This window comes from Phyllobates terribilis, unplaced genomic scaffold (genome assembly GCF_046119375.1).
Source record: "Phyllobates terribilis strain yellow unplaced genomic scaffold, ASM4611937v1 Scaffold_2__4_contigs__length_985480577, whole genome shotgun sequence".
NCBI lineage: Eukaryota > Metazoa > Chordata > Amphibia > Anura > Dendrobatidae > Phyllobates > Phyllobates terribilis.
Genome location: NW_027362762.1, coordinates 809,338,819 through 809,361,688, shown reverse-complemented (window position 1 = coordinate 809,361,688; position 22,870 = coordinate 809,338,819). Strand labels below are relative to the sequence as shown.

At 49.0% G+C, this 22,870-nt stretch overlaps 1 protein-coding gene across 1 annotated transcript; it reads left to right on the top strand.

The window, feature by feature from the left end:
• The first annotated feature begins 13,581 nt into the window (after positions 1-13,581).
• Positions 13,582-22,236, top strand: SUPT4H1 (SPT4 homolog, DSIF elongation factor subunit). Its single transcript, XM_073667573.1, has 5 exons — positions 13,582-13,727; positions 16,949-17,055; positions 18,517-18,572; positions 20,777-20,830; positions 21,928-22,236. Exons 1-5 carry the CDS (start codon positions 13,659-13,661, stop codon positions 21,993-21,995), a joined length of 354 nt encoding a protein of 117 aa, XP_073523674.1. The 5' UTR covers positions 13,582-13,658; the 3' UTR covers positions 21,996-22,236.
• Positions 22,237-22,870: the final 634 nt, after the last annotated feature.

Here is a 22,870-nt window from a genome sequence, read left to right as displayed (position 1 = left end):
ATATGGCTGCCCTATGCCACACGATGTTAAGTAAGGAAGTATACAAAAAGTACCCGGACCTAGTTAAAATCACTCACCCAATGGCAAGGTGTCCGGGAAACAGGAAGCTCACAGGGTGCCTGGGGAGCCACAGAACGTACTACAGGTGAAAGCGCGCCCCGACGCGCGTTTCGCTCTTCTTTATCAAGAGGCGCTGTGTGTATGCCCGACAGGACCTGATTATATACGCCCACCCTTGGTCACGTGATGCAAAAGAGGGAAACACATTGGTATGTAGCGGTGCGTGTACCCGGAGCCACGCCGCCCGCGTCACAGCCGTCAGGTCACGAGCGCGCACCAGGCAGCGCGCCTAGGAAGCGCTCCCGGGGGCGCGCCAGGGACAGAAGACAGCCGGACACGGGCACGGGTCAGCCAGGAGCCGGGAGACAGGCACCCCACCAATGTGAAAAAGAAGATAGATATAAGAAATACAGACAGAGGATGGTGAGCAAATACAAAATAGTAAAATACACCTTAAATAAGACAAGATGCTCTCAGACACAAATGAATGAGTAAGATAACTTAATGGAGCATAATTATAATAAAGATCCATCAGTTAACTCTAGAAAATTACAATAAGTGCCCAATAAGGGTAAATATATACAAGTCCAGAGATATATGTGGAGACAAGTCGACATGGGACCATTTCCCACAAGGATCAGAAGATGATAATCGAAGGGCTCTTGCGAAATGCTCCATGTTATCCGCCATAAAATGCCTTGAACAAAGAATTGAGGAAGGTCCATATGGCGCACACAAACAATGAGTTAATAGCCACGAGTCTAAAAAGGTAGAGAACAACAAAGTTAAAAGCAAATAATAAAAACAGACTAAAAACTAGAGCACGGACTTTAGATCAAGAAAAATAAACACTGAGGGAGAGAACAAGCCAAGCAAAAAAGGGCCCAATCACAAAAATGAGGAGAAGCTCAAATTTTCATTAAGGCCACGCGGTGCCAAGGTGTCCAGGGTGCTAATCCACCTGGCCTCTTTTTGTGCAAGGCAAAGTTTGTAGTCACCCCCTCGAGAGCCCAGATGTACCGCATCTATTCCCCGCACCAAAAGGCTGCGTGGGTCACAATTGTGAACTTGTTTAAAATGTCGCGGTAAAGTCCTGAGCTCACGGGGGTCCGACACAGATTTAGCTGCGCCAATGTCCCGCACATGCTCCCGCACCCGGATCCTCAATTCCCTTGTCGTGAGACCTACATAGATTTTCTGACAACTACACGTGGCATAGTAAACCACGTGTGTTGTACCACAGGAAATGTATCTGAGGATCCGGTAAGTGCGGGAGCCATCTGAGCTCGCAAAAGACGAACTGCGAAGGACATTGGCGCAGGCCCTGCAATGGCCACATGGATAGGACCCAACCCTGGGACCGCGCGACCCGAAAGGATTAGCTACAGGTGGGACATAGTGACTTGAAGTAACCAGATCACCCAGATTTCTGGCACGTCTGGCAGTCATGAGTGGGAATTGTCCCACCACATCCCTCAGGGAGGGCTCCGCACCAAGAACATTCCAATGTCGTGAGAGGACCCGCCTCATAGAAACCCACTCATGATTATAAGTGGAAATGAAGCGGGTCCTCTCAGGAGGCCCGGAGAGAGGTGATCTCGGAAGAGGATATAGTAGAGAACTGCGGGGGGTGCTGCGGGCCCTACCGTAGCCACGGCCGATGCAGCGGTTACTGTAGCCTCTCTGTTTAAAACGTTGTGTCAGAGCTGCTGCCTGCTTTTCAAAGTTGGCTTCCGTCGAGCAAATGCGCTTAATCCTAAGGAATTGTCCGACCGGGACGGCCCTAATAGTAGAGGAAGTATGACCAGAGGCCGCATGCACCAAAGAGTTCACCGCTGTGGGCTTCCTGTAGACGTCCGTCTGGATGAGGGAGTGTGAGTCCACCACCAGAGTGACGTCCAGGAAGTCCAAGCGTGTAAGGCTATAAGTGTAAGTCAATTTGATGCCCCACTCATTGGTGTTAAGCCGCCCCATAAAGTCATCAAGCTCCTCCGCCGAACCCCGCCAGAAAAATAGGACATCATCGATATACCCGAGCCATGCCACGACCCGGTCTGCGCCCCGCACACCATCGCCCCCAAAAATATCCCTCTCCCACGCGCCAAGGAAGAGGTTTGCATACGATGGTGCACAGGCCGCCCCCATGGCCGTCCCACGTCGCTGCAGGTATATCGTGTCCTTGAAAAGAAAATAATTATGGCAAAGGATAAAGCGGAGGAGCTCGAGAATAAATTCCCGTGAAGGGCCGCTCAGGTCGGAACCCCCAAGGAAAAGCTCGACGGAAGTCACACCAAGATCGTGATCAATGCAGGTATACAGACTCTCCACATCGGCCGTGACCATGATAGTGCCAGGTTCCAGAGAGATGCCATCAACCCTAGTAAGGACGTCCGTCGTGTCCCGCACATAGGACGGGAGGGTCCCCACCAGTGGTCTCAAATGACTATCAACATATTGTGAGATAGGACCACATAAACCACCCAGGCCGGACACGATCGGACATCCAGGAGGGTTAATGGCATCCTTATGTACTTTGGGGAGTAAGTAAAAAGTAGCTGTTTTAGGGGAACGTACAGTCAGAGCCTCCACAGTTCTCTTATCTATAATACCTCTCTCACAGGCCCGGGCCAGAATACCCTGCAAGGTGGCGGAGAAGGAGGCAGTGGGATTGTATGACAGCCTAGAGTAAGTCTCCTTATCTCTCAGCTGTCGCAGGGCCTCCCTCTCATATTTGTGGTGGGGCCACAGGACGATATTCCCTCCCTTGTCCGCCGGCTTAATGACTGTGTCCTTAAGAGTTTGAAGTTGTCGAATCGCTTGGCGTTGGGCGGAGGTTAAATTGTCAAACTTTCTCCGTGTGGAGAGTTTTTTGAAATCCTCCGCCACTAGATTAACGAAAATTTCTACTGCTGGACAAATAGACAAGGGAGGAAACCTCGTTGACTTAGGATTCCTAACCTGTGGTAACCCACCTGAGGGAGGGTTAGTTTGTTCAGATAAAAGATCCTCCAGATGTTGTAAAGCCTCCTCCTCCGTCACCGCTGGGACATGATCACCATCCGGCCTAAAATGGAGTTTTTTTAGAATCAATTTCCGAGCAAACAGGTGGAGGTCCTTGAGGGCCGTAAAATAGTCAAAAGAGTTAGTAGGAGAAAATGACAGGCCCATAGCAAGGACCTCCATCTGTGTCTCGGTTAGGATATGATTGGTAAGGTTCATGACACAGAGCCCCCCACAGGGATCACCAACCTGAAAAGGAACCGTCCGTTTCCTCCTATTATTCGGTCTCGTCTGAACACTTCCAGTAGGTCGAGTCACAGAACCCCCCTGAGAATCCGCGCCAACAACTGGTACCTGGCCCTCACTAGAGGTTCCCGAGGCAATCGAGGTGGACCTAGATCGTGTAAAAGAATTATTGCGGGATCTTGATCTTAGATTTTCCACCGGTGATCTCCACCGGTACACTCTATGAGTGGACATATCCAATGTATCACGTTGAAATTTTTTTATTTTCATAGCTTGAATTTCTTTGACTAGTTTCTGACAGTCCGCATCAATTTCCTCCTGGAGTTTCTTAAGGTCATCACTCGACAAATCCTTCTTAAGCTGTACTTGTAGAACATCAATCTCAGATTCTAACTCACGAAGGGATTTTTCACTTTGCTCCCTAAGGAGACCCAGGAAACCAAGTGAACAGTTGTTAGCCAAGGATTCCCAGTTAGTTTTGAAGAGGTCATCTTCAATTTTGAAAGAGGGGAAAATCTGTATCCTCAGGCCTCTCGGAATCAGAGATTTCTCAATATATTTAGTGAGGAAAGCATGGTTCCACCAGGTACGGCATCTCCGCTTAATTAAGGCCTTAAAGCTGGCAATTCTCTCCCTCAGTGTCTGATCTGTGTCCGGCACCACCAGACCCCCATTGCTGGATAACTCATCTAACTGCGCAAGCCAAGTGGTATCTCGTGCACGAAAGTCCATTATGGGCCAAATGAAAACTGTAAAAATACAGAAAAGCATATATGAGACAAAAACTGGCCAATTATATACAAAAATGCAAAACCCGGTGCTAAGACAAGTAGTCAAGCACCGAGTTCAAATTGCCTACTCGTGTCCAATGTAGAAAACAAACGGAGAACAAAAGAGTAATTAGCAATGAAACAAAATCTTTATTAGTGATTCATAGTCACAGTGATAAAAGGATATATGAAAGAAATAATAACAAAACAAGGGGATCAGGAACAGACAGTGCCAGAAACAGGACAACCCCTGGCAATAAAATTACTGAGCAATCCAAAGTGCAAAAATGCAGATAAATATACAGGCAGAGGGACACTCCATAGGTATATAATTACCAATAAAGGTAATGGATAAATATCACAGTTCACCCATTAAGGAATAAAAAGTCAATATGACTCAACCATAGTATGTGCAAAAATCGCTGAGTAGCGACAATAAAGCAAAGATCCAAATTAAGGGTAAGTTATATGGCTGCCCTATGCCACACGATGTTAAGTAAGGAAGTATACAAAAAGTACCCGGACCTAGTTAAAATCACTCACCCAATGGCAAGGTGTCCGGGAAACAGGAAGCTCACAGGGTGCCTGGGGAGCCACAGAACGTACTACAGGTGAAAGCGCGCCCCGACGCGCGTTTCGCTCTTCTTTATCAAGAGGCGCTGTGTGTATGCCCGACAGGACCTGATTATATACGCCCACCCTTGGTCACGTGATGCAAAAGAGGGAAACACATTGGTATGTAGCGGTGCGTGTACCCGGAGCCACGCCCCCCGCCGCCCGCGTCACAGCCGTCAGGTCACGAGCGCGCACCAGGCAGCGCGCCTAGGAAGCGCTCCCGGGGGCGCGCCAGGGACAGAAGACAGCCGGACACGGGCACGGGTCAGCCAGGAGCCGGGAGACAGGCACCCCACCAATGTGAAAAAGAAGATAGATATAAGAAATACAGACAGAGGATGGTGAGCAAATACAAAATAGTAAAATACACCTTAAATAAGACAAGATGCTCTCAGACACAAATGAATGAGTAAGATAACTTAATGGAGCATAATTATAATAAAGATCCATCAGTTAACTCTAGAAAATTACAATAAGTGCCCAATAAGGGTAAATATATATAAGTCCAGAGATATATGTGGAGACAAGTCGACATGGGACCATTTCCCACAAGGATCAGAAGATGATAATCGAAGGGCTCTTGCGAAATGCTCCATGTTATCCGCCATAAAATGCCTTGAACAAAGAATTGAGGAAGGTCCATATGGCGCACACAAACAATGAGTTAATAGCCACGAGTCTAAAAAGGTAGAGAACAACAAAGTTAAAAGCAAATAATAAAAACAGACTAAAAACTAGAGCACGGACTTTAGATCAAGAAAAATAAACACTGAGGGAGAGAACAAGCCTCCACCTGTTTGCTCGGAAATTGATTCTAAAAAAACTCCATTTTAGGCCGGATGGTGATCATGTCCCAGCGGTGACGGAGGAGGAGGCTTTACAACATCTGGAGGATCTTTTATCTGAACAAACTAACCCTCCCTCAGGTGGGTTACCACAGGTTAGGAATCCTAAGTCAACGAGGTTTCCTCCCTTGTCTATTTGTCCAGCAGTAGAAATTTTCGTTAATCTAGTGGCGGAGGATTTCAAAAAACTCTCCACACGGAGAAAGTTTGACAATTTAACCTCCGCCCAACGCCAAGCGATTCGACAACTTCAAACTCTTAAGGACACAGTCATTAAGCCGGCGGACAAGGGAGGGAATATCGTCCTGTGGCCCCACCACAAATATGAGAGGGAGGCCCTGCGACAGCTGAGAGATAAGGAGACTTACTCTAGGCTGTCATACAATCCCACTGCCTCCTTCTCCGCCACCTTGCAGGGTATTCTGGCCCGGGCCTGTGAGAGAGGTATTATAGATAAGAGAACTGTGGAGGCTCTGACTGTACGTTCCCCTAAAACAGCTACTTTTTACTTACTCCCCAAAGTACATAAGGATGCCATTAACCCTCCTGGACGTCCGATCGTGTCCGGCCTGGGTGGTTTATGTGGTCCTATCTCACAATATGTTGATAGTCATTTGAGACCACTGGTGGGGACCCTCCCGTCCTATGTGCGGGACACGACGGACGTCCTTACTAGGGTTGATGGCATCTCTCTGGAACCTGGCACTATCATGGTCACGGCCGATGTGGAGAGTCTGTATACCTGCATTGATCACGATCTTGGTGTGACTTCCGTCGAGCTTTTCCTTGGGGGTTCCGACCTGAGCGGCCCTTCACGGGAATTTATTCTCGAGCTCCTCCGCTTTATCCTTTGCCATAATTATTTTCTTTTCAAGGACACGATATACCTGCAGCGACGTGGGACGGCCATGGGGGCGGCCTGTGCACCATCGTATGCAAACCTCTTCCTTGGCGCGTGGGAGAGGGATATTTTTGGGGGCGATGGTGTGCGGGGCGCAGACCGGGTCGTGGCATGGCTCGGGTATATCGATGATGTCCTATTTTTCTGGCGGGGTTCGGCGGAGGAGCTTGATGACTTTATGGGGCGGCTTAACACCAATGAGTGGGGCATCAAATTGACTTACACTTATAGCCTTACACGCTTGGACTTCCTGGACGTCACTCTGGTGGTGGACTCACACTCCCTCATCCAGACGGACGTCTACAGGAAGCCCACAGCGGTGAACTCTTTGGTGCATGCGGCCTCTGGTCATACTTCCTCTACTATTAGGGCCGTCCCGGTCGGACAATTCCTTAGGATTAAGCGCATTTGCTCGACGGAAGCCAACTTTGAAAAGCAGGCAGCAGCTCTGACACAACGTTTTAAACAGAGAGGCTACAGTAACCGCTGCATCGGCCGTGGCTACGGTAGGGCCCGCAGCACCCCCCGCAGTTCTCTACTATATCCTCTTCCGAGATCACCTCTCTCCGGGCCTCCTGAGAGGACCCGCTTCATTTCCACTTATAATCATGAGTGGGTTTCTATGAGGCGGGTCCTCTCACGACATTGGAATGTTCTTGGTGCGGAGCCCTCCCTGAGGGATGTGGTGGGACAATTCCCACTCATGACTGCCAGACGTGCCAGAAATCTGGGTGATCTGGTTACTTCAAGTCACTATGTCCCACCTGTAGCTAATCCTTTCGGGTCGCGCGGTCCCAGGGTTGGGTCCTATCCATGTGGCCATTGCAGGGCCTGCGCCAATGTCCTTCGCAGTTCGTCTTTTGCGAGCTCAGATGGCTCCCGCACTTACCGGATCCTCAGATACATTTCCTGTGGTACAACACACGTGGTTTACTATGCCACGTGTAGTTGTCAGAAAATCTATGTAGGTCTCACGACAAGGGAATTGAGGATCCGGGTGCGGGAGCATGTGCGGGACATTGGCGCAGCTAAATCTGTGTCGGACCCCCGTGAGCTCAGGACTTTACCGCGACATTTTAAACAAGTTCACAATTGTGACCCACGCAGCCTTTTGGTGCGGGGAATAGATGCGGTACATCTGGGCTCTCGAGGGGGTGACTACAAACTTTGCCTTGCACAAAAAGAGGCCAGGTGGATTAGCACCCTGGACACCTTGGCACCGCGTGGCCTTAATGAAAATTTGAGCTTCTCCTCATTTTTGTGATTGGGCCCTTTTTTGCTTGGCTTGTTCTCTCCCTCAGTGTTTATTTTTCTTGATCTAAAGTCCGTGCTCTAGTTTTTAGTCTGTTTTTATTATCTGCTTTTAACTTTGTTGTTCTCTACCTTTTTAGACTCGTGGCTATTAACTCATTGTTTGTGTGCGCCATATGGACCTTCCTCAATTCTTTGTTCAAGGCATTTTATGGCGGATAACATGGAGCATTTCGCAAGAGCCCTTCGATTATCATCTTCTGATCCTTGTGGGAAATGGTCCCATGTCGACTTGTCTCCACATATATCTCTGGACTTATATATATTTACCCTTATTGGGCACTTATTGTAATTTTCTAGAGTTAACTGATGGATCTTTATTATAATTATGCTCCATTAAGTTATCTTACTCATTCATTTGTGTCTGAGAGCATCTTGTCTTATTTAAGGTGTATTTTACTATTTTGTATTTGCTCACCATCCTCTGTCTGTATTTCTTATATCTATCTTCTTTTTCACATTGGTGGGGTGCCTGTCTCCCGGCTCCTGGCTGACCCGTGCCCGTGTCCGGCTGTCTTCTGTCCCTGGCGCGCCCCCGGGAGCGCTTCCTAGGCGCGCTGCCTGGTGCGCGCTCGTGACCTGACGGCTGTGACGCGGGCGGCGGGGGGCGTGGCTCCGGGTACACGCACCGCTACATACCAATGTGTTTCCCTCTTTTGCATCACGTGACCAAGGGTGGGCGTATATAATCAGGTCCTGTCGGGCATACACACAGCGCCTCTTGATAAAGAAGAGCGAAACGCGCGTCGGGGCGCGCTTTCACCTGTAGTACGTTCTGTGGCTCCCCAGGCACCCTGTGAGCTTCCTGTTTCCCGGACACCTTGCCATTGGGTGAGTGATTTTAACTAGGTCCGGGTACTTTTTGTATACTTCCTTACTTAACATCGTGTGGCATAGGGCAGCCATATAACTTACCCTTAATTTGGATCTTTGCTTTATTGTCGCTACTCAGCGATTTTTGCACATACTATGGTTGAGTCATATTGACTTTTTATTCCTTAATGGGTGAACTGTGATATTTATCCATTACCTTTATTGGTAATTATATACCTATGGAGTGTCCCTCTGCCTGTATATTTATCTGCATTTTTGCACTTTGGATTGCTCAGTAATTTTATTGCCAGGGGTTGTCCTGTTTCTGGCACTGTCTGTTCCTGATCCCCTTGTTTTGTTATTATTTCTTTCATATATCCTTTTATCACTGTGACTATGAATCACTAATAAAGATTTTGTTTCATTGCTAATTACTCTTTTGTTCTCCGTTTGTTTTCTACATTGGACACGAGTAGGCAATTTGAACTCGGTGCTTGACTACTTGTCTTAGCACCGGGTTTTGCATTTTTGTATATAATTGGCCAGTTTTTGTCTCATAGATGTAGGGTGGTGTTGAAGCATGGAGCGCTTTGTGGGTGATGAGTTTATATTGAACTCTGTAGCGGATGGGGAACCAGTGCAATGACTGGCACAGGGAAGAGGCACCGGTGTAGCGGTTGGCGAGAAATATGATCCTGGCTGCTGCATTTAGGACATATTGGAGAGGGGAGAGTTTAGAAAGAGGGAGACCGATTAGTAGAGAGTTGCAGAAGTCCAGACAAGAATGAATCAGTGCGACAGTAAGTGTTTTTGCAGAGTCAAAGATAAGAAAAGGTCGGATTTTAGAAATGTTTTTGAGGTGTAGATGACATGAGCGCGGGTGATTGGATATGGGGAGAGATGGAAAGATTTGAATCAAGTATAACCCCAAGACAGCGGGCTTGTTGCTGGGGAGTAATGGTGGAGCCACACATGGATATGGCAATGTTGGGCATAGGTAGGTTAGTGGAGGAAGGAAACACAAGAAGTTCAGTTTTTGACGGGTTCAGTTTCAGATAGAGGGAGGACATGATGTTAGAGACGGCGGAAAGACAATCACTGGGGTTTTGTAATAATTCAGGGGTGAGGTCAGGAGACGATGTGTATAATTGGGTGTCATCAGCATAGAGATGGTACTGAAAAGCAAATCTACTGATTGTTTGTCCAATAGGGGTGTTATATAAGGAGAAGAGGAGGGGGCCTAGGACCGATCCTTGAGGAACCCCAACAGTAAGGGGAAAAGGGGAGGAAGAAGAGGCAGCAAAAGACACAGTGAAGGAGCAGTCAGAGAGGTAGGAGGAGAAATAGGAGAGAACAATGTCCTTGAGCCCGATAGAGCGAAGCATAGTGAGGAGGAGCTGGTGATCCAGTGTCGAATGCTGCAAAGCCACTGAAAACCGTCTAAGGCTATGTGCTCATGATGCAGAAATGCTCTGGATTTTTTCCTGAGCATTTCTGCATCTCCCTGGCAGAAAAAATGCATTCAGATTGTACATGCGTTTTTCCTGCCAGGGACATGCGGATGTGAAGCGTTCTTCACTTGCATTTCCGCATGTGGGTTAAGTGCTTTCCAAGCGATTTTAGCATCACTTGGAAAGTGCTTGACAACTTGGTCACGCTATAAAAATCCATGCAAAAGTCATGGATTTATATAGTGTGACCTTAAAGAATGGTAAAAAAATAAATCTATACTTACGTTGTGATGGCCCCCGGAGTCTTTATTCGCTCCGTCGCTTGCCGGCAGCTCGCGGTACACTACACTGAAGGCCCTGCCGTCACATGACTATGACGTCAGCGCAGGTCCTTCAGTCCACCGCGATCTGCCGGCAAGCGAAAGACAAGAGCACCGCGGGCCATCAGAAGGGAAGTATAATATTTATTTTTTATTTTATTCTTTTTTTTTTACAGGTTCTATGGTACCCGGGTCCGGAGGAGAGTCTCCTGTCCTCCAGACCCGGGTACCATCCGCACATTGGAACGCATGGATTCCACATGTACAGATCCAGTGATGCGGAATCCAAGCGATTCAATGCAAGTCAATGGCGGCGAAAACGCAGCGCTTCCGCAAAATAATTGGTAGTGCTGCGTTTTTTTCCGCAATGATAACCCGCAGCGGAAATTTCCGCAGCATGTGCACAGCACATGTGGATTATCATTGGGGAGCATGGCAGACCTTCTACCATGCGTGTTTTTAAGCGTTTCTGCAGCGTTTTTCAAGGGCGTTTTCTTGCTTTTTCTTTCTAATGTTTTGCTCTCATCTAGTTATCACGTTTGCGTTCACATAGGATGACTGCAGGCTTGTACCCTAAGGCCAGACAATCACTTTAAGGCCATGGCTCCACTATCCGTACTTGGTCAGTATTTTTTCTCAGGAGTGGGAGCCAAAACCAGGTGAGGAACAATCAGAGAAAAGGTATAATAGAAACAAGTCACCAATTCTGTATTTATCACCCACTCCTGGTTTTGGCTCCCACTCCTGAGAAAAAAAACTGACTGAATACTGACCAAATACTGATAGTGGGCCGTGGCCTAAGAGACCATTTGGGGCATCACACAAAGGAAGAATTAGTTTCTGGGCGCTTTAGGCCACGTTCACACAATGAGCTTTTGATTTTGCAGATTTTCTGCACTTATTAGATAAATTAGGTAACTTGTGTTTTTATCACGTTTTTGACACTGAGGTTTTTTGCTTCTTGCTGGTGTGTAATGTTTTAGCTAAAGCTGCTTTGTTTTTGCAATTTCCTTGTATTTGGCTTTAACAAAACTTTCTTGATACAGTCATGTGCAGATCACATGCGTTTTTGATGCGCTTCCATAGCATGTGCGTTTTTTACCCTCAGATTTTCCAGATCTAATACAAGTCTATGGGGAAAATCAGAACATAACACGCAGCGTACCTGCAAGAGCAATTGACATGCTGCAGATTTAAAACACGCACTGCAGGTCAGTTTAAGGTGAGTAAAAAAAAGTTTGGTGGGCATGAGATTTCTATAACTCCCGTACACTTTGCTGGACCTGTAGTACACTGTGTTTTTGACCCAGCAACAATACTCAGCATCAAACACTTAGGCAATGTGTACACTGGGTCTTTTGAGATGGTCCAAAACCAAAACATTTTTCAATCAGAAACTGCTTCAGTTATCTCTCCTTCTTTTAAGGAGTTTTTGCAGTAGATTTTCTCTTCCTGAAGTGGTTGTGAAAGAGTTTTTTGTTGAAGTGCTCATTGCAGCCTTTTGATTGGACAGGGTCTAGTTTGGAGAGATGACCTTCAACGCAGTGACATTTTCAAAAACCTCATAAAAAAATAAAAGGTATAAAAAACTATTAAAGTGGATTCACCATAGGCTTTCATAAAGCAATTTTGAGTAGGATTTTATGGAAAATCTACTCCAAAAAACTCCATGTGAACACAGCCTTTCATGAGAGGACAATGCGATTTTTCACACCTAGCATCGGTATGACATCCGTATGCAAAGCGTATTTTTTTCTGCAACTATTATTCTACCATCATTTACAGGACCATTTACAGTGTTCTGTGTTACAGAATGGTAATGTATACGTAAAAATTGGATGGCATACAAATGGTCCTTATGCTGTCCGTTTTTTTTCTCGTACCTATTGACTTACATTGGTGAGTCTCGTCCGAGATACGCGGCAATACGTATGCAATCTTTTTTGTCAGTGCGATTTCAGCTGAGAAAAAAAAAATCGCAGAATAGATGTCACTCATACAATAACATTTGTCAGAGTGCAATCAGATTTTTTATCGGATTGCACTTGTCCATTTTTCTCGCAGATGAGTATGAGCCCTAACATGGATGAGGGTCGCATCTCAGTGCACGGACTGGTTGGCGGCTCTGCTGACGTGAGAATCAGGGCCGGCGTCAGCACCCCGCGTATCCAGGCAAGTGCCGGGGCCCTGGACCATCAGGGGGGCCCACTCGTGATCGGTGCCCGGGCCGCTTCCCCGGCATCTGTGCAGGGCCGCCGGTGCTGTTCAAGCCATGCTCTGCTTCATCCAGCAGCAGTGTGCGGTCAGTGTGCTGCTGCTCCACCACCAATCAGGTCCAGTGCAGACACTTTCAAGACATGGCCGAGCCCTCAGACATGACTGAGGAGCTGGACGGGACACAGGCCAGGGGGCAGGTGAGCGAGCTTCCCCATATAAAAAATATTTCTTATGTGTGCATGTATAATGTGAACGTCTGTGTGTGTATATATATATATATATTTATGTCTGTTTTATGTTTTTAAGAATGTGTTCAAATATGTATGTATCTGCGCATTGTGTGTATATCTGTGTACCATGTTCTTGTGTGTATATGCCTGCGTACCGCGTGCATGCGCATGTCTGTGCCCTGTGTGTGCATGTTTGCATGTGTGAAGGATGAGGAGACAGCCTGGGCCCTGTGTTGTATACCTATATTTCTCCACCGTATCTCTGCATCATGAATCGTGGTATGTGCTAAAGGGGCCACTGAGACTCTTTCGCCCGGGGCCCACAAAAACCTGGAGCCGGCCCTGGTGAGAGTGACAGCTACATAGCAATACATGACAGTCACGCTGAGGTCAGCAGAGCCGCCGGCCAGTCCTTGCCATTGTCGTCAGTGTTATACTGCCTGCGCCCTTAGGCTGTACCGGGCAGTTTGCTCATTCTGGGATATTCTCCACTTTCTCCTGCAGCTTCACCTGGCTGACAGCAGCACAAAGCTCATGCACAGAAGCCCCATTACCGCACAGTCCCTTATATAGCAGTGTGCATTAGCCATAGACTGCAAATACAGATGTCTGCAACCTGTAAGCTCGGCACCCGGCAGCCATGACTCATTACAGATTGCACACGTCCTGTATCTGCCGGCACAGCTGACGTCAGCGACCAGCGGCGATCACACCACGTGACTACTCACTGCGCGGGCCGCCTACCAGCCGTGCATACAATAGAGTTCTTGGAGCTGATGTAGAGCGTCTTCAGCCTGACACCATAGAGACGTCCCGTCTTCTGTAAAACTCATTTACACTTCCTGTGATAGCGGTGACGTGTTTCCGGTTTGTGGAGCGATGGCGTTAGAAACTGTACCGAAAGACTTGCGGCACCTGAGAGCGTGTTTATTGTGCTCGTTGGTGAAGGTGAGCGCCTCATTGTGGAGTTGTAATCTGAGACTTGTGGTGCTGCGTTCTCTGTGTACATTACATACGTCAGCGCTGCTGGGGAACGTGCAGGAGAGCACCCTACACAGGGAGGGGCCTTCTAAGTCACGTGACCTCTCACATTTAAAGGGATTTTCCATGGCTGATGACTGTGTGATCTGTGGGCATCAAACCAGCATTTGGCTAGAAGGGATGTGCTGGGCTACGGGGGGAGGGGGGGTGTGAGCTGGGCTACAGGGGGGAGGGGGGGTGTGAGCTGGGCTACAGGGGGGAGGGGGGTGTGAGCTGGGCTACAGGGGGGAGGGGGGGTATGAGCTGGGCTACAGGGGGGAGGGGGGTGTGAGCTGGGCTACAGGGGGGAGGGGGGTGTGAGCTGGGCTACGGGGGGAGGGGGTGTATGAGCTGGGCTACAGGGGGGAGGGGGGGTATGAGCTGGGCTACAGGGGGGAGGGGGGGTATGAGCTGGGCTACAGGGGGGAGGGGGGTATGAGCTGGGCTACAGGGGGGAGGGGGGTATGAGCTGGGCTACGGGGGGAGGGGGGTATGAGCTGGGCTACGGGGGGAGGGGGGTATGAGCTGGGCTACGGGGGGAGGGGGGGTATGAGCTGGGCTACGGGGGGAGGGGGGTATGAGCTGGGCTACGGGGGGAGGGGGGTATGAGCTGGGCTACAGGGGGGAGGGGGGTATGAGCTGGGCTACAGGGGGGAGGGGGGTATGAGCTGGGCTACGGGGGGATGGGGGTATGAGCTGGGCTACGGGGGGAGGGGGTGTATGAGCTGGGCTACGGGGGGAGGGGGTGTATGAGCTGGGCTACAGGGGGGAGGGGGTGTATGAGCTGGGCTACAGGGGGGAGGGGGGTATGAGCTGGGCTACAGGGGGGAGGGGGGTATGAGCTGGGCTACAGGGGGGAGGGGGGTATGAGCTGGGCTACAGGGGGGAGGGGGGTATGAGCTGGGCTACGGGGGGAGGGGGTGTATGAGCTGGGCTACGGGGGGAGGGGGTGTATGAGCTGGGCTACGGGGGGAGGGGGTGTATGAGCTGGGCTACGGGGGGAGGGGGGTATGAGCTGGGCTACAGGGGGGAGGGGGGTATGAGCTGGGCTACGGGGGGAGGGGGGGTATGAGCTGGGCTACAGGGGGGGGTATGAGCTGGGCTACAGGGGGGGTATGAGCTGGGCTACAGGGGGGAGGGGGTGTATGAGCTGGGCTACAGGGGGAGGGGGTGTATGAGCTGGGCTACAGGGGGAGGGGGTGTATGAGCTGGGCTACGGGGGGAGGGGGGTATGAGCTGGGCTACGGGGGGAGGGGGGTATGAGCTGGGCTACGGGGGGAGGGGGTGTATGAGCTGGGCTACAGGGGGGAGGGGGGTATGAGCTGGGCTACGGGGGGAGGGGGTGTATGAGCTGGGCTACGGGGGGAGGGGGGGTATGAGCTGGGCTACGGGGGGAGGGGGGGTATGAGCTGGACTACGGGGGGAGGGGGGTATGAGCTGGGCTACGGGGGGAGGGGGTGTATGAGCTGGGCTACAGGGGGGAGGGGGGTATGAGCTGGGCTACAGGGGGGAGGGGGGTATGAGCTGGGCTACGGGGGGAGGGGGGGGGTATGAGCTGGGCTACGGGGGGAGGGGGTGTATGAGCTGGGCTACGGGGGGAGGGGGTGTATGAGCTGGGCTACGGGGGGAGGGGGTGTATGAGCTGGGCTACGGGGGGAGGGGGGTATGAACTGGGCTACGAGGGGGTATGAGCTGGGCTACGGGGGGAGGGGGGTATGAGCTGGGCTACGGGGGGAGGGGGGGTATGAGCTGGGCTACGGGGGGAGGGGGGGTATGAGCTGGGCTACGGGGGGAGGGGGGTATGAGCTGGGCTACGGGGGGAGGGGGGGTATGAGCTGGGCTACGGGGGGAGGGGGGGTATGAGCTGGGCTACGGGGGGAGGGGGTGTATGAGCTGGGCTACGGGGGGAGGGGGGTATGAGCTGGGCTACAGGGGGGAGGGGAGGGGGGGTATGAGCTGGGCTACGGGGGGAGGGGGGTATGAGCTGGGCTACGGGGGGAGGGGGTGTATGAGCTGGGCTACGGGGGGAGGGGGTGTATGAGCTGGGCTACGGGGGGAGGGGGTGTATGAGCTGGGCTACAGGGGGGAGGGGGGTATGAGCTGGGCTACAGGGGGGAGGGGGGTATGAGCTGGGCTACGGGGGGAGGGGGTGTATGAGCTGGGCTACGGGGGGAGGGGGGTATGAGCTGGGCTACAGGGGGAGGGGAGGGGGGGTATGAGCTGGGCTACGGGGGGAGGGGGGGTATGAGCTGGGCTACGGGGGGAGGGGTGTATGAGCTGGGCTACGGGGGGAGGGGGTGTATGAGCTGGGCTACGGGGGGAGGGGGTGTATGAGCTGGGCTACAGGGGGGAGGGGGGTATGAGCTGGGCTACAGGGGGGAGGGGGGTATGAGCTGGGCTACGGGGGGAGGGGGGTATGAGCTGGGCTACGGGGGGAGGGGGTGTATGAGCTGGGCTACAGGGGGGAGGGGAGGGGGGGTATGAGCTGGGCTACGGGGGGAGGGGGGGGTATGAGCTGGGCTACGGGGGGAGGGGGGGGGTATGAGCTGGGCTACGGGGGGAGGGGGGGGTATGAGCTGGGCTATGGGGGGAGGGGGGTATGAGCTGGGCTACGGGGGGAATGTGCTGGCCCTGGCACCATACTGTTTTGTTGTGCTTCCTGCTTTATTTTTCAGTTCTGCCATAAAGCAGTGCACCCTTGTGTGCTGTTACTGCAGCAGGAGCAGACCGCACAGGTACCAGGTTGTGTCTGCCTCAGCTGTTTGCCAAAAACATGTGAGAGACTTTGAGGCCCCAGACTGTGTCACCCCAGCGGCTCCTCTGTGATGCGATCGCGGTGCTGATGAGGTGTCATGGCAGCCAGGAGCCTTTGTTAGTGTCTGCCACTTGTATTGCCTGTCAGGCCTCATTTAGACGTCCATTTTCTTTTCATGTACCTGTTCCATCTATGTTGAGGCAGATTGTTAACCCCTGCCTGCCTGCCTCTGGAGAACATTTATATTGAAGTATAGTCATCGTATTATCTTTATTTTAGCCCATTAGAGCTATTCCAATAAGAGGAGACATTTGACTTCTCATTTCTCAGCATTTCCCAAGTACTACATTGCCAGGTTGTCATATTTCTAACTGTATATTCCTTCCTTTTGCAGACCATTGACCAGTTTGAATATGATGGCTGTGATAACTGTGATGCCTACTTACAGATGAAGGGCAATAGGGAGATGGTGTATGACTGTACAAGCTCCTCTTTTGATGGGTGTGTCTCTTTGATCATAAGTTTCTTAACTGTAATTGCATTTTATCATCTATTCACAGTATTCACCCCCACTGATCCTATGAACAGGGCTTTACAATATTCAGTCAGAATGTAATAGGAGCACACGTGTGAAGGCAGTGTAATGAGACAGACCTCTTGATCATAGCTGTGTCACTTATTGTCAAGTGGTAGATTTCATAAAATCATAGGTGAAAAGTCATGAGCGGAGGCAGGAGTCGTCCTACCGAAGGGCTGTAGTCTTTGGTTTCATGAGTTACAGCAGCATTCCCAGCAGCAATGTTATCTCCTAATTGAAAATGTGAGACAATGAAAGCACATTACACTACTTGCTGATTGCCATAATCCCCAGTTTCCACCGTTGCTCAGGTCTTCTTTTGGTACATGTGACTTCAGACTCACCAGATCACAGGCTCCATAAGCTTACATTGGTGGAAGTAGTTCTGGCCTACACAGCAGTCATTATGTGAGCCAGCAAAGATGAGGTGCGCTCACATGATCCAGAAGAGGACTGGGGCGGCGATGGAATCCGAGGATGAGGACAGTCGGTAAATTTTAATACGCCTACACTACATCACATATGTATTTAGAAAGAATGAGCTGATAACATTTTTGCTGAAAGTGCCTCTTTAAAGGTGGTTTCTACGATCTTGAAATACGTAGAATAATCAGAGCAGGTAGTCATTCTCCCCGAGTCAAGGGCTAGTTCCACGCTGCTGCCTAGTTCCACGCTGCTGCCTGGGTCTTGGTATTTTGGCTACAGCAATGACATCCACTCCTCTGCAGCCAGTCTCTGAGCCCAGCAGCTTGTTCCCTCTACCTTAGCACAGCAGCTGAGCTCAGTGATTGGCTACAGCATTAATGCACTTATGTCATTGTGATGGCCCAAGACCTGAGGGAGGGTCAGTACCTGCTCTAATTGTTATTTTAGAGCAATTGATGTCCGGTTTTCTGAACGTGGAAAACCCCTATAAGGTTAATCCTGCCAACTTTCTCCCTCCAGGCGCTGATAGAAGTTCTGATAGGGAGAACGTTGTTACATTGTGGGGACACTAAACCCATGATTATGGAGTCTCCTTGCTCATGCAGTGCTCGGCAGTATGTATATAGTTTATTCTCTGGAGGCACAACATGATCTGTGCTCTGCCAAACTGCAGTAACCCAACCCCCATGCCATACAGTATCTGGAGCACTGAAAGGGGAAGTGCTTCACAGGAATGCCCACTAAGCTCTAAACTTGCAGATCCACAAATATGTGAGAGAAAACAGGGCTTCAAAATGAAAGAAGCCATACAAAAAATAGGCGATCCACCTCCAGATCTGTTCCATGTCTGATACTATGCTTCTACAACAATCTTGCACAATCTTCTGCTTTACTCAACACCAATTTGAGCGTATGAGATTTACATTTGTCTGAATTTTTATTTATTTTTATATATACAGGATTGTTGCTATGATGAGTCCTGATGATAGCTGGGTGTCCAAGTGGCAGAGGATAAGTGAGTACAGCAATACATTTACTAGAACCTTGGGAAGAACCGTTTATTAGTATTTCAGGTGGATATATATAATTCAACTAAGCTGTTATAAAAAAAAAAAATATCTTCCTTTTTTTCCCCCAAAATCTCCTCATGGTTTTTCTATAGGATTTGGAAATACTCAACAAAAAACACGTTAACAGAAAAAGAAAAATACACCAAAATCACTTGTATTTGTCTTGGTTTTTTTTTAAGCCGCATTAATTTAATTGTAGTCTGCCGAAAAGGTGTCATTGTACACACGGGCAAGTACCATATTTTTCAGACTATAAGATGCACCTAGGTTTTAGAGGAGGAAAATAGAAAAAAAAGGAAGCAGAAAATGTGGTCATGATGCCCTGTTAACGGGGAGGGGGTCTGCTGCTGACACTGTTATAGGGGTAATATCCCCCAATTCTGTTAATATCCCCCATCCTGGTATATATGACCCCCTCCTTTATGTTATACGTGACCCTTATCCCCATCGTGATATGCATGGCACCCCACTCCACCATCCTGGTATGCATGGCCCCCCTCATCCCTCTTCCCAGTATGTATGGCCCCCCTCATCCTTGTATGCTTGGCACTCCGTGATCCCTGTCAAGCTGCACAGAAAAAAAAATAAACACTCATACTCACCTCCTCTCTCCTCCAGCGCTGTGTCCAGCTCTGTTGCCGACAGGGATCTCACTGTGTGAGCTGCGCATAGCGTAACTGCCATGCTCCCTCACATAGCGAGATGCGTTGCCGGAATGGTCACTGCTCCATGGGAGTGGTGAATATTCATGGACTTTAATAGCGGGCACGCTGACCGCCGAGCGCAGCAGGAGCCGTGCTGCGGGTACAGTGTGCGCGCTATTAGGGAGAATGAATGGTCACTGCTCCCCACGCACACAGTCCCGGTGTGGGGAGCAGAGACTATTCCTGCACAGAGCAGGACACAGCGCTGGAGGAGAGAGGATGTGAGCATAATTGTTTGTTTTTTCTGTGCAGCGTGATGGCAATGAGGGGGGGCCATACATACAGGGATGTTGGGGGCCATACATACAGGGATGAAGGGTGCCATACATACCAGGAAGAGGGTTGAGGGGGGCCGTACATGCATACCAGGAAGAGGGATGGGGGGCCATACATACCAGGAGCTGCGCTGCAGGTAGTGTTCCGGCTATTAAGGAAAATGAGCGTGGGGAGCAGTGAATATTCACTTTCTTTAGTAGCGGGCACAGTGTAGGCAGCAGCAGGCGGCTGCTGCCTCCTGTGCCCCGCTACTCCGCCGCTGTTGCTTCCCCCACATCCCCCACCACCCACAGCCACAGGATTTATGTATATCAGACTATAAGACTCACCCCCACCCCCCCAACTTTCCTCAAAAATTTTGGAGAAAAAAGTGCATCTTATAGTCCGAAAAATACGGTAAATCATCTACTGTTTGCAGTGCAGTCTACATTTTTGCTTATATTTTATATATACCGGTACTTTTTGACCTATTAACCTAAATTTGTGTATATACTGGTAACTATTATGAATCTGTGAAGCTGGTGTGGTCATGTACAGGCAGTGGAGCAAAATTGCTATAGTATTGTTTTCGAACTTAGAACAAGACAGAAACCAAATTTTGTTTTACTGTAAAAAGGGTTCACCTAAATATATTTATAGAGAGCCTATTATGCCGGCTGAAGTGGAACTGTCATGGCGTGACTGGCGGCAATCTGTTTCCTCTCCACTCTCGGCAGCTGTGTAACTGAGGAAATGTTTGACATACTGGTTATACACGGGCTAAGGACACATTCAGATTTCCTGAAGATTTTTATTGAGAGTTTGCTGCACATTTTCTGCGGCAAGTATGAGAGATTTTTTCTTTTTTCTTTTGGGGGGGTGGGGTGGGCAGATTCTCAGCACCATTATCTTTTGGCTTTTCACGTGATTCTACCCTTTTTCTTTTGCTTTGTTTTTTCTCTGCTGACCCTAATATATAGTTTGTATATGTGTGTATGTATAATTACACACAACTTTGCACGAAAGCTGCAGCTTACTCAGTGGAGGCTAGAGAGTAGATAGGGCATTAGATACTGTATTTTTGCCAGTTAATTAACCTCCAGAACAAATCGGGATCAGCAGGGAATTTGTGTATGGCAATTTTCATTATACATCTGTTATACTTAGGGTTTGCTTTCTCTCCCACTCAGCTAACTTCAAACCTGGGGTGTATGCAGTGTCTGTCACAGGACGACTTCCACAAGGTAAATGTTTCACAACGAAAATTCTTTGTAAGACACAATTCCTAAATAATGCAGCTTAGAGGGGCTGCTTCACATACAGTAAATGCTGCAGGAAGTGAAATTAGGTTGCCTGTGCTCTCACTCACTACAGACATCCGTAAAGTCATAATGTTGTCTGGCCATTGACTTAAAGATTCGGCCACAAAAGAACAGACGTTCTTATATTAGAAGATATTTATCATAGGTAATTGTTCAGACCACCAGGGCCAATTTCCAGGGCTGTGGAATCAGTCGGTATAAAATGGATCAACTCCTAAAATATATAATACATTGGGTGCAGTAGTACAATGCAGTTTGTGGGGAATATTTTTTCATAAGAATTTGGGAAAGTTATGAAATGTCCTATAAATGTCTGTCCTATTCCTGATCTAAGGGTCTAGACTTTTAGCTGAGATGAATCTGTGCTACAGTAAATTCATCACTTAAACATGAGCCATGTATGAGGGAGTCGGAGTCGTGGAAATTCAGGAGTCGGAGTTGGAGGTTTGGCTTACCGACTCCACAGCCCTGCCAATTATTTCTACTATCATAGATGTAATGATCGGCCATCATAAAGCTGGTAAGTCACCACATTTTACAATACAAACTGCATAAATTATTACACCTTAGACTTGTTTTAGGACGGTGTACTTACTTTGAAAATCCATGTCACAGTGGCCATATCATCCTATAAGTTTTCCCACATGATATTAAATCTGTCACCTTATACCACAATACAAACTTCATACATTATTAAATAGATCTATTTGGCCCAATGAAGCTGGTGTACTTAGTTTGAAAATCCATGTCAGCATGGCCGGGGGGGTGGAGTTTGCAGAGCAAGTACACCGGCTTCATCAGGATAAAGGGATCCATTTAATAATGTATGCAGTTTGTATTACGAAATGTGGTGAGAGATCTGTACTTTAGTATTCTGAGTCCTGTGCCAGCCATTATGGGGAGACGACATTATGTATGGTTAGGTTTGCGTCTCTTTATAGGGTGGATGGTGTCCCTTACTTCCTGCTACGTGCGGAGTCTTTGTCTTCACCTGCTCCCTGACACTGCCTTTCTTACAGGTATTGTACGTGAGCTGAAGAGCCGTGGTGTGGTTTACAAATCCAGAGACACTGCCATCAAGACGTGACTGCAAGAGAAGGGCTGGAGCAGAGATTGGGTTGATGTCTGTGTCTTCTCTTCCGTTGGTTTTATTTTCCTGTTGTGTTGCTGAAGCTGTGGTTTCCCCGCAGTTGGGGGAGGGGTGTGCCACTGAGCGCACCACATATACAGGGACGTTATGTCTTTTCACCTACATCAAACAGAAACCAGAAGAGAGTTATGGGAATGTTTTTACGGTGATAAAATACCAATAAAGATGTTCTGTAAAAGTTGAGACTTTTTTTTTTTTAAATTAATGTCCTATTCAGTTTCTTGTCCTATTGTCAGTATTAACTTGCGACATAAACCTGCAGAGATTGGCGCGGCTGCTTCTTTTCCGGAGCCCGGCGGACACTTACTAGTCATTGTGAACAACACGTAAGTGTGAAACTGCAGACAGCGCCACGGTTCGCTCTTAACCCCTTTCCTGCCACATGGACATTACAAGCCTTCATCTGCTGGGGTTGTGGAAAGGAAGTGGCTAACAGTTACTATGAGAGCTGCTGCTCCTGCATTATGAACGCTCTCCCCTGGCCTCACCCCAATAGTACAGAGCCAGAGCTTTATTCCTGAATGAGTACAGACGCCCACACGTGATTTCATGTATGTTTCAATATCCATATGCTTACATTTATTTCTAGTCTGGTAGCTTTCAGGTCACCTTCTTGAACATGAAGATGACTTTGTGGGAGTTACAAAGGGTTACATCTGAAGGCGCCTTGTATTTCCTTATATGGGTACAACAGCTTCTCTTAAACTGGCTGCCCAAAAACCGGCAAGTCGTAAGCGTTGTCACTTCCTGTGCGGTCAGGCGGGAGGCAGAAGAGGAGCTTTCTCAGAGAGGGGGCAGGAAACCAGCTCTGT

Excerpts from the sequence above, each read along its gene's own strand:
- SUPT4H1 (XM_073667573.1), top strand. The coding sequence starts at position 13,659 with ATGGCGTTAGAAACTGTACCGAAAGACTTGCGGCACCTGAGAGCGTGT. Across the intron at positions 13,728-16,948 it reads TATTGTGCTCGTTGGTGAAG|ACCATTGACCAGTTTGAATA; the intron begins GTGAGCGCCTCA and ends TTCCTTTTGCAG. Across the intron at positions 20,831-21,927 it reads CACAGGACGACTTCCACAAG|GTATTGTACGTGAGCTGAAG; the intron begins GTAAATGTTTCA and ends CCTTTCTTACAG.